Source organism: Chenopodium quinoa, unplaced genomic scaffold (assembly GCF_001683475.1).
Source record: "Chenopodium quinoa cultivar QQ74 unplaced genomic scaffold, ASM168347v1, whole genome shotgun sequence".
NCBI lineage: Eukaryota > Viridiplantae > Streptophyta > Magnoliopsida > Caryophyllales > Amaranthaceae > Chenopodium > Chenopodium quinoa.
In genome coordinates this window covers 6,953,111-6,965,251 of record NW_018743292.1, presented here as the reverse complement: position 1 = coordinate 6,965,251, position 12,141 = coordinate 6,953,111, and the positions used below count along the sequence as shown (strand labels likewise).

At 31.1% G+C, this 12,141-nt stretch overlaps 2 protein-coding genes and 1 long non-coding RNA gene across 4 annotated transcripts; 2 read left to right on the top strand and 1 right to left on the bottom strand.

Moving 5' to 3' along the window:
* Positions 1–1,077: 1,077 nt before the first annotated feature.
* LOC110736727 lies at positions 1,078–8,323 on the top strand. The gene is made up of 7 exons (XM_021917024.1): positions 1,078–1,872; positions 2,006–2,092; positions 2,454–2,723; positions 4,794–4,964; positions 5,521–5,574; positions 7,202–7,348; positions 7,686–8,323. Exons 1-7 carry the CDS (start codon positions 1,666–1,668, stop codon positions 8,061–8,063), a joined length of 1,314 nt encoding a protein of 437 aa, XP_021772716.1. The 5' UTR covers positions 1,078–1,665; the 3' UTR covers positions 8,064–8,323.
* LOC110736729 lies at positions 7,257–10,211 on the bottom strand. 2 transcript variants are annotated; one of them, XR_002514271.1, is made up of 3 exons: positions 9,984–10,129; positions 9,302–9,887; positions 7,257–7,370 (listed from the first exon to the last, which is right to left on the bottom strand). It is a non-coding gene; the product is annotated as an uncharacterized LOC110736729 (long non-coding RNA). The 2 variants fall into 2 exon arrangements; XR_002514270.1 differs by lacking the exon at positions 7,257–7,370 and having other exon boundaries at positions 8,099–9,887; positions 9,984–10,211.
* Positions 10,212–10,687: 476 nt separating this feature from the next.
* LOC110736728 lies at positions 10,688–11,471 on the top strand. The gene is made up of 2 exons (XM_021917025.1): positions 10,688–11,092; positions 11,221–11,471. The coding sequence occupies exons 1-2, from the start codon at positions 10,998–11,000 to the stop codon at positions 11,447–11,449; spliced, it is 324 nt and encodes a 107-aa protein (XP_021772717.1). The 5' UTR covers positions 10,688–10,997; the 3' UTR covers positions 11,450–11,471.
* Positions 11,472–12,141: the final 670 nt, after the last annotated feature.

Below are 12,141 nucleotides of genomic sequence, written 5' to 3'. Positions count from 1 at the left end.
TTCTTGTTCCAATGGAATCTTATAGTATTATTAATTTAAGTTATTATTAATTTAAGTTATTATTAATTTAATGTAATATTGTTTATGGGATAAGTTATTATCAAAATGCATTTATTAACCCATTAAAGCTATTTTTATTTTCCTTTCAAGATTAAACTTTTGTATTTTATTTAATTAGTTAAGCACTAACAAATCTAACATCATACCAATAGAAAATTATATATACTGTAAAAAAGAAAAAAATTAAGTAGTATTAAAATCCAAAATAAACACCGTGCAAGTCAATATTTTACCCACATTCTTTCAAGAAACAACATATAGCAACCAAACCATCTATTAGATAATACTAAGTGGACAATACTGCAATATATTAGTGTGCTGCTAAGATATTTATTTAAAAAAAAAAAATTGTTTATACGCCTGATTTGGTTTATTAGGAGATAAACTTAAGTTATTATCATCCTTTTCAAGCTTTTAATGGAGTACTATTTCCATGCCTAGCCAATCTTCATTGTTTAAAAATATTTTATTCATACATATCAAATAAAATAAAGGTATTTTACTAGAAGTGCCACATACGATCTCGCATATCTTCGGCACCCAAACAACCAGTTGAATCCATCTTAGGATAGATTGGACTGGAGAGAGTATGATGATATTGAACTTTATTTTTTTATTTTTTTTTTTTTTTTTTTTTTTGGAAAAAACATTTTCATGGTAATTAATTGTGTAGGTAAGAAAACTAGAAAAGTATTAGTTACATTTTTGGGATGGATTAATTCTGGATTAATAGTAATATAAGATTTCATTGGAACAAGAAAAATAGAATTAATGATATGAAATTGTTGATTCTTATGCATAGCCCTTAGGGCTATGTATAGCAAAACCCTTAAAAAATAACTCAAAGGTGGGATTATTAAAAACAAATAGCCCAAAGATGGGATTATTCCCATGAATTTTTCCAACTTAAAAAACACCCATAGACTTAGTTAGACTATAGTAGTAGTAGTTAATGATGGTGGATTGGTGGTGTTTCAAGAAAAATTAATGCTCCTTTCTTAACTCAGTGGTGTTGGCAGATAGATGAATAACAAATCATTAAAAACTCATATTCAATTTGACAAGTAATTAATTAATTTAGGTGGGTATACTCTCATTAACTCCCTTTTCCTTTGGGTAGGTCTGCCCTACTTTCTCTCTCCTCCACCCTTTTATAATTTTTGCCTTTCAAGTCACATTTCCCTCTTTTTTTTTCTCTTTTTTAATTTATTTTTTGGTATAAATTTCTTACAACCCCACTTCATAAAAACCCCAAAAAAAACCCAGAAAAAAATCTAAAAAAAAATGAAAAATTATTAATTGTAAAACAGAGTGATTTTAATTTTGGGAAGTTATATATGACTCCAATGCATTTTCAGCAATCATGATCTCTCTGTCCTTCTTTCAAACCCTTTGAACTTCTAAATTTAATTCATTTTCCAGTTTTTACACCCACCTTCTTCACTTCTACATTACTGTTTTAGAGAGAGAAAGAAAACAGAGCATATATAAAAACAGAGGAGCCTTACTCTGTTTTTTAGGGATTCAAAAACCTTTTTCCCTCATCTGGGTTTTTATTATTTTTTATTTTATAGTGAGAATGTGAAAGAAAGTTTGAAAAATAAAATGGGTTTTTTAATTGGGAGAAGAAATATCCATCTTTCTAGTAATTTTCAACTTGCTTTTCTTGCATTATTTGTTCTGTTTTTGGGAAGATTCAATGTTACTTTGGGGTTAAATTACACAAAATATAGACAAGTTAGTGATTTGAGATTTGAGAGGATTCAGAAGCACATTAACAAGATTAACAAGCCTTCCATTTTTACCATTCAGGTTTGTTTTTAATTAGTTTATTAATTAATCTATTAATTTGACTAATTTTTTTAGGAAAGGTTTTTGTTGGTTTTTATGAATCTTCTATTTTGTTTTTTTGTATGACTAATTTTGTTTTTTCCACTAATTTCAGAGCCCTGATGGAGACATTATAGATTGTGTTCATAGAAAAAAACAACCAGCTTTTGATCATCCCCTTTTGAAGAATCACAAGATTCAGGTTTGTTTCTTCTTTCCTCTAATAGTTTTGGCAAAGAAAATTTAAGTTTTTTTTAAAAAAAAAATAGAAAAAAAAAATGAGCGTGAATAAAAGCTTGAAACTTTAGGTGCAAAATTAATTGGTACTTAATGTTACATTGGACTATACCATTATTCAAGTGATTTCAGCTTTTAATACTTTAATTTTTCACTTCTCACGAGTGTACTTTCATTTTTTCGAGTTTAGCTGTCACATAACTAGTTCAAATTGCACTATTATTGTTTATGTAAACGTGGCTATTAATTTTGGATAGAGACAGTATTATTTCATTTCATCAATTTTAAGAAATTGTCTAATCAAATTAATATTTTGTATGTGACAGAAAACGCCAACAGAAAAGCCAAAAATGAAAATGTTAAAAATAGATGAAAAAAAAGAAGGGGATAATAGGAAGGGCAAAGAAATAGAATGGCAAATGTGGCATTTAAATGGAACAAGGTGCCCTAAGGGAACTGTTCCGGTACGGCGGAGTACGGTGCATGATGTTCTGAGGTCTAAATCTTTGTATGATTTCGGAAAGAAACAACCGCGATCACTTCCTTTAGCTAGAAGGGTTGATGCTCCTGATGTTGTCAATGGCAATGGCCATGAGGTATGTAGTTTAATTTGTGTTTAAACTAGCTAATTACTTCATTAATTAACTAATTGATATTAATAAATTAATATTTTGTTTGATTGTTGATAATCTTGGTATCATTATAATGTGTGTTAAGTAGTGATCAAGAGATAATGATATTTTTTGTCATACATAATTATGATGTTGATTGAGGATTAATCCAATAATATATCTATCTCTTCATTGCTAGCTTAGGTTTACTTCCACGAATGTACATTATTGTTATACTTAAAATTTGACGAGAGTACATGATTGCATGTTAAGTAGATAGGCAGAGTGAATATTAACTAGTTAACATAATGGATAATAGCAAATTAGCAATAATGTATTAATATATATATATTTTGAAACCAATAATGTATTAAATTATAGTCGTATTAATTTAGTTTTATTGCTTTTAAAAATAGTCACGAAATGGTCATTTATATACTTGTTGCAAAATAATACGAAGTACTTCCTATGGCCCTCCCTTATAAATGGCCGACTATAAGGGCTATAACATTAACTAAGCTAGTTGATATTTACTTGCCTATCAATTAAATACGTAGACCGTTATAGTGTACTGTTTTAGCATAAAAGGGATGAAAAGCTAGCAGTGGAATTGATAATTAGTAATTACCTTCTTAGCTTGCTCAATTAGGAATTGAAGGAGACCAAGACAATCAATTAGGGAACTTTGGCAATTTGTACTATTCATTTCACTCGTCTTTAACTATTGCTATGTGCATGGGAAAAAATTGCATGCGCTTATAATCAAGATTACAAGGAATTTTTAGTCAATTAGGATTATTTATGTTGACTATTTTGACTTTTGACAATTAGTGATAAGACATATCACTTTTTCAAAGAAATGTTTGAAATTGTGGTTCTACTTACTTGATTATGATTTCTATTCTTATTTTCCACAAGTAATTAAAACTTGTAAGTTGGTCCACAAAGAATGAGGCTAATAAATTTTCATCCATTTAAGAAATAGACTAAAGTTTAAAGTCAAGTTGTGACAACTACAACCGACTAATGATGTCCTTTTGTGCCTTTTTTATTCCTACGGCAAGAGCGGTTACTAATGTTATAAACTTGTAATGTTTTTTGTTTTTATTTTTGTGTACTAAGCGAAAGATCATATTATCTTGATAATATCATATAATATTACAGGGTATATTTTACATACCCGAGTAGTAATATTAAAAATAAGAAAATAAATAAACTAGCCAGTGATATAATAATAATAATAATAATAATAATAATAATAATTTAATAATAATAAATAAATAAATAAAAAACATAAAAAACATAAAAAAATTACAATACTAAGGTCATGCCAACTGTAATATTGAGAGGCAAAGAGGGATGTAAGGAATTGAAGGAACTTTAATAAAATGGGTCTATCCTAACCAATTTTGTTTCCTTCATTCCTTGAATTTGGCTTATTTAAGGGCCCAAGGTTTAAATGCACCACTTTTGCTCCACTCCCTCCATTCATATATAACACATTTACGTATGGTGAATTGGATTTCTTAGTATTGAGTTTTCACTCTTTAGTAAGGAGTAGTTTGTATTGTTTAAAAATACCTATTGATGAAAATTGAGGACTAAAACTTTAATATTTATCTTATTTTTCCTTCCTCTTCAATTATTAATTTAAAACTAAAACGAAAATTATTGAAAGTTAAAGGAGAAAACGTACATGTGCATCTTGATTTTTGTAAGAACATATTCGTTGAATTACTTCACTTATTTGAAGAGGAAATTAAAATGGCAATCAAGTAGAAGAAAATGGAGTACTTGTACATCGAAAGACATGGAACAATTAAAAAAAAAAAAAAGATCAAAATATTAGGATTAAAATTTCTGATTTTTATGGAAAATATGAGGTGATATATAAAAAAAATACACGTGACATCATGACATGCAAACTTTCTATATAATTTGTAGATAGTAGTTTTTAGTGAATAGATTCTATGAATTGTGTTGGAATTGCCTTTCATATTTTTAATAATCTTAAAAAAAAAAAAAAAAAACAATGTGTAAAAACTACTTGTGTAGCATGCAATAGCATACACGGGAACATCGGGAGAAATATATGGAGCAAAGGCAACAATAGACGTGTGGGATCCATCAATTGAAGAATTGAACGAATTTAGCCTTTCTCAAATTTGGGTTTTATCTGGCAATTTTGACGGCTCTGATCTTAACAGTATCGAAGCTGGTTGGCAGGTACTCTCACTCTCTTTTTTTTTTTTGTTTTTTTTTACCTCCATTATCAATTTCTTTTATTATTACTTCATACAATTTGTATATGTTTGACTATATACCTTCATAGGAACTTGTTAATACATTGTGATTTCCCATATACCTCTAGGCCATTGTATTTACTCCCTATATTATATTGGCTCAACCTCATATAGTTAAAAGATGATACTCAACTCATATTTTATTTAGGATTTAACATCGTCTTTTTCACTTGATTTATTTGACCTGAAACTATCTATTGTTATTTTAAATTTAGTTTTTGCTCGGTTAAAAAGAGTTTGCTGAGTCTAGTGCTTTTTCAAAACATGATTACTACTCCGTTATTTTTATTAGATCAATAGATTGATCTCTTGAGCCATAACATGCAATCGTCTCATATTAGAATTTGCATTATTACTTATTGCGGAATATACACATTTCTTGAGTTATTCTATTTCTAGCATATGAATCATGCATGAATACAATAGTTATTTTAATTTGTTGATGGAAGCCCTAAGGATATGATTGTTGTACTAGTCAGGTCAGTCCGGAGCTTTATGGTGATAGCAGGCCAAGATTATTCACTTACTGGACGGTCAGATTTCTTCCCTTCATTTTTTGCCCTTTCTTCCCTATTTTTTTTTTTTTTTTTGTTTTTTGAGGAATTCTTCCCCATTTAATTTTTTATTTAGCTAATTGAAATTATATTAGAAAATTGCTTTTCCTTAAAATAAAAGAAAAAGAAAAAAAAATTGAAAATTGCTTGGTGTGTTATTGCTTATTACTAACTGCTGGCAAATAAAAGTCAGCACATTAATAAATTTAGGAAATACAAGTAGAAAAATTAAAAGAATACAAGCATATCAACAATGAGATAAAAATTTCTTTGAAGTCAGAAGATAATCACATGGGTAATTAAGTGTCTTTGAGGTCAAAATTATTAATAAATTCACCTACTTTTGTTCACTATTTGTAATGTATAAAAGTCAAATTCTGTTTCAATTAATGTCAACGATAATTACTCTGATTTTAGCATCTCTTTAATTACAAATTTGGTAAGGCCGATTTTACCAAATAAATACTCACTCTAATGATGATATTGACAAACAATTTCAAAAAGCATTAAAACGAGTTTCAAAACTTACTAATCACCCGAAGGATAGATGATTATTTTTTCTAATGAGCAAAGCTATGATGACATACATGCTTGAACGTACGTATGTACTAGTGTGTATGTATTACATTATTTAGTTATTTACATACTTCGTACTTTATAACTCCAATTGCTTATGAGTGTATATTAGAATTTGCTCGATTATGTTATCCAAATTGAGAGAAACATTACAAAGTACATTCATGATTTTAATTTATTTATAGAAAATGAGATTGGGATGGATCCAATGGCAATATTATATGCATTAAATAAGATAATAAACATTAATTAGTTAGTACACTTGTGTACTAATTATAAGTAATGGTACGAAAGTGACACAACCATGTGCCTTAATATCAGAATAATGATCAACTGAGCAACTGACCAAATTTGATTACACCAATTCCCAAAAATATTTGGACCACCTATTCATTACTTATGATGATGAAATTTGCACCCCTTTGTTAGTGGATCTTATTAAATGGCCGTTAATTCTTTTTGTTTTCATTTCTTATTTTTTCCTATTTTGCATGGTAGACTTAGAGTGACTTGCAATTAACATTTTTGATAAAAGATAAGTTGATTGGAATTCACTCCTAGGATCTACAAAGGTGACCTAGAGGCTAGAGGTGAACTTTAAGTTATAAAACCCGTGTTTTCTATAAGTTCTACAATATGTAGGTTTAGATAGATAAATATCAAGTGAATCAAACGCATCTTAAATAAGGTTGTATGTACTTATCCCACTAAGATGCGTAGCAAATTTCTGTTAATTAGATTGGATTAGTGGTGATCACAACATAGAGTGGAAGTAAAATTGACAACTCACAACAAGTGACTTGTACATAACTCGCTTACATACAGAGAGTTGTTAGTTATTAGTATATATTAGGTTTTTTAAAAAATAAAATAAAAAATTGTACTATTTTGAAATATGAATTGTACTACATTGGTTTTCAAATTCTAATTATTAGTAATAATATACTAGTAATTGATAAACTAAGTGATAATAGATGGTAATAAAATCGAGTAAAGGAATGATTAAATTATGTTGTTTGACATGATGCAGAGTGACTCGTATCAAGCAACTGGTTGCTACAACCTTCTATGTGCTGGGTTTATTCAAATTAATAGCCAAATTGCTATAGGAGCTGCTATTTCTCCGGTTTCTTCGTTTCAAGGCAGCCAATTTGACATCACCATCCTCATTTGGAAGGTTTGTATCTCCTCATTTTGAACTGTATACATGTAGGTAGCATATCATTGGTTAATTTAAATTATACGAAATATATATTAAAATATTGCCGTTATTATATGGAATCTATGGAATGACTTTTAGGATTAGAATTTTAGGGATATGAGATGACTTAAGTTATACTACTATAAGTTAAACACGTCTTTTAAGGTGTCCACTATACACTCGGGTGTATCATGTGCACGATACATTCACACACATTTTTAGCTTAAAGGCTTTGGTGTATGGAATGTCCACAACATTCAACTTACCTAAGAATCGACCTTTATTTTATGATATTTTTGTTTGAAAATTGAAGGATCCAAAACTTGGAAATTGGTGGATGAGCTTTGGGGATGACACCCTAGTAGGGTACTGGCCAGCAGAGTTGTTCACCCACCTAACAGATCATGCAACCATGGTAGAGTGGGGTGGTGAGGTGGTCAACACACAGGCTAACGGGCTTCACACCGCGACTCAAATGGGTTCGGGCCATTTTGCCGAAGATGGGTTTGGCCAAGCCAGTTATTTCAGGAATCTAGAAGTTGTGGACTCAGACAACAGCCTTAGTGCACCCCAAGATATCCAAATACTTGCTGAGAATATCAATTGTTATGATATTCAGAGTTCATACAACAATGATTGGGGCCAACATTTCTACTATGGTGGGCCTGGGAGAAGCCCAAAATGTCCATGATTCTTAGCCCAAATCTACCTAGAATATAATTAATCTTTTTTTTTTTTTTCTTTTCTAGTATTAATTCTTTTCTTTTACTTGTTTTAAGCTAAGGTAAATATATCACAAATTCACAATGCTTTCTGATTTTGTTCTCTGCAGTTATCTTCTAGTATAATTTTTCTTTGGTCAATCTAAAAAGGTGACAAAGAAATGTAATTGTGAAATAATCAAGGAAGAAAGCATTATTCTTAATAGAAGTGGCAATTTCTTTGTATGCGTCTCAAATTTCTCTAACTAGTAAGACTCCAGAGTTAGCTTCACGTCTTTTCAAGATATTAATCGTCGTCAAATCGGCCAACTTGTTTTTGATAATCTTGTCCATATCATGCATGAGTTTTAAAGCATCGTTTTGCAAGCATCCAAGCATTTGATGGATGACATCTACGTCCGTAAGAGCGTCCTTGTTGTTGCTTTTTATGCAGCTAATGCATACAACCGGAGCGAATGTTGCACCGCACATTTTGTTAACTATAGTAACGTTGTCTGCGGCATGTGTCAAAACGTCTATTAGGCAAAGGAGAGAAGTTACTTGTGTGCAAATTTTGTTGTAAAAACTCACTGTATTATTATGTTCTTCAATTGGAAGCCTAATTCAATTTTAAATAAATAGATGAATTCATGTAATTTATAGGTCAGATTTAGGTGGTATTTACTAGACAGAAGAATATGGGTGAGCAAGCACAAATCACCCATACTGTTAACCAAACTTTCCAAAACACCCATACTGTTAACCAAACTTTCCAAAACACCCATACTGTTAACCAAAAATAATCCCACCTTTATACCCCATATTCTCAAAATGAGCCTTTTACCTATTAGTGTTATTGGTAACCTGTTTAGAAGGCATTTTGCCACGTGTTGTCTTCTAATTGGTTATTTTTATTTTTTATTTTTAAAAAATAAAGGAATAAACAAAAAAAAACAATAACCCATCTTCTTCCTTCCCTTGCTGGAGCCCCCTCCCTCGCTGGGTCAGTCGCCGCCGACCTTCCGGACCCAGCCGTCCTCTTTGCTTCCCTCCTACCCAATTCACCACCACCACATCCAGCCACCCTCACACCGGAAAAAATAAAATAAAAAAATAATTCAACCACCTCCAGGTTGCTGCCGATATTAAAAGGGTAAAAAATGAAGGACTCCACTTGTGTTTTAGGCAAACAATGTTAGCAAGACAGATTTAAGACACAAAAGAATACCTTTGGGCAAGAAAAGGTGGTCTTCTCAGCTAGAAGGCGGCGTCCTCCACTGGGAAGGAGAGAGATCTGAAAATGGGAGATATCATTACTGGTTGACTTCTTGGCTAATTATTCTGATATGCATGTACTTGCAATCTCATCTTGGAAAACAGCCAGAAGCAGCGATACAAACCCCAACAGCATCAACTCTGCAAGATAATGTTGTGAGAAAAAAGATGCAAAAAAGTTGGTATATAACCTTCTTTGATCTTCAATTCTGTAAGGCATCATAAAGGGGCTTCTTTTCCTATCTTTTCAACATCTGCAAGCGTTTTTATGGTTTTAGCTTCGAATAAGGTCTGAGGCCTATGGGAGGGGTAGAAAGAGACTTGCCTGACCGAGGAAACTAAGAAGTTTTTCGATGAACCAATTAAGAAACAGCAACCATCAGAAACACCACTGCTCCAATGATCCATGATGGTGTAGACTCAAACCATGGCCCTCCTTCTCCTCCTGCCTGGCTGCTTAGTTAGAAGGATGATATACCTGTGTGACAACAGCAAAGAGCGGTAAAGTGCTGTAACTGCAAATGGTTTGAACCAACAACCTAAAGCAAGGAAGTACAAAACGAGGTTAATTAGTCTATAGAAGTGCAAAGACTGATAAATTGAGATAAAGAAACAAGGTATGAAAGTAATGATACATTAGTATGATTCTTGGGAGCGCAAATATTGTTTTGCCCATTTCGCAAGAGTGTAAACCGAATTTAAACTGTTGCAGATCATGTGTCAAGATCAAGTTAAGAACTTGAGATAATGTTTTTAGTTTCGAAATAGCATGTTAGTTTCAAGGTGGTAAGATCTAACCCATATTGGGCATACTCCTAACATCATTTAAACTTAAAGTCAATTATATTCCTATTTCCACTTAATTTATACGGAGTACATTAATGATGATTATAAAATAGATCATGTTGTGTCAGGTTCATATTCGTCTTGGTATTAAACAATTTGAAAAATAGTTAATCTAAACAATTTGAAAGCCCTAGACCCTAAATCTAACTCACTTATTAAGAAGGTAAACTTTTAACATATTAAAATTATTGTTATGCATTTAGAGGTGATTTTACATGTGTATTTTTTTTAAAGGTAAGGATGAAGGGATCCTACTAAACTTGCACCTCTCAGGCTCTCACAGGTTTAGTCAGCCCAACTCCGCAGGTCAAGTGGTAAATGCTTGAGAGTAAAGAGGGGGGGGATAAGGAAATCCCTTTACTCCCAAGCAAATGGAGTTGGTGAAACTTGATCTCGTGACCTCAAATTCGTGAGTTCCCCACCAACTTCAACAAGCAAAACTTGGTTTGTTATAAGTATGGAACACATGATATATTAAGAATAGAATAAATACGTTCTTCCGTATAGAGCAATATATACTACTGTTAAGGAAAGACTTCTTGCTTAGGTCTTTCCTTATATTTCTATTCAATAAGATAACACACACATTAACCAAAAAAAATTCCTTTTCTCATTGTCCCACATTAAAAATTCCTCTCTCCTTGTCCCCTTTTTTCACCATTCTCCCCTATACCATTATAAATAAACCAAACACACCCAAAACAACCATAATAATAACAATCTCCCTTCTTCCTTTTTCATCTTCTCATAATTAAACTCTTTTTATTAAAAATAAAATAAAAATAAAAAATAAATAAAATAAAATGGGAACAACTTCTGAATCAAATATCAAGATCATAATCGAGAAAAATCCCTCCGAAGCTCGTTTATCTGAACTCGGCATTAAATCCTGGCCCAAGTATACATCTTTTAGTTACTTTATCAGTCTGGAATTTATAGTCACGTTGATAGTATAGTCTGAACTACTAAACGAAACCCTGATGGAGATAATAACTCTATGCTATGTTTATTTGTGATTATGTGCAGATGGGGTTGTCCACCAGGAAAAATAACATTGAAATATGATGCAACAGAAACATGTTATTTTGTGAGAGGAAAAGTAAAGGCATACCCTAAAAAAGGGTCAACAAATGATAATGAAGGAGTAGAATTTGGGGCAGGAGATATTGTGATTTTTCCCAAAGGTCTTAGTTGCATTTGGGAAGTTTCTGTTGCTGTTGATAAATTCTACAAGTTTGATCCTCCTTCATGCTAACTAAAATACTTAGTTAATTAATTAATCACCATTTGAATTTATTTATTTTAAAGTATTTTTGTTTAGTTATTAGATTTTAATTTTAGTAAGAATTTCTGAAGTGTTCCAAAAATCTAGGAAATATTGCAGAAGTAATAAGTCCAAAGTTTTTTGGAGGTTTAATTTTCACTTTGTACAAGTTTTGTAATTTGGGTAGCATTTATATGGAGTATAAATACATGGGTTAAGCTCAGAATTTTATATATCATAATGCATGTACTTAGGCCTAGTTTAGTTCAACTTATTTTTACTTATTTGAGAAAAAATAAGTTCAGATCAGATCATCGTTTTATGTGCAATTTTTTATCGCTAAATATCTTTAATTTCGTGATGGAAAAAATTATGAAAATTACATAATAAATAAAATACACATTATTACGAATCTAACAAGATCCCACTTGATATATTTTTCCCTCACAGATTATCGTACACTTAAGGTCAAAGTTTGGTCAAATAAGATAATAAGATCAAATCAGTTCAGATAAGCAAAAATAAGGTGAACTAAACAGGGCCTTAGTTTCATACTATTCTCTTGTTGATTTTATAAATGTGTTGGACTTTCAAGTGTTTGGTGTGAATGTGTGAGCTAGCCATAACACTTAAGCATGATGAAAAGGATTCCTTCCATGAAGATCTTTATATCTAATTGGGGA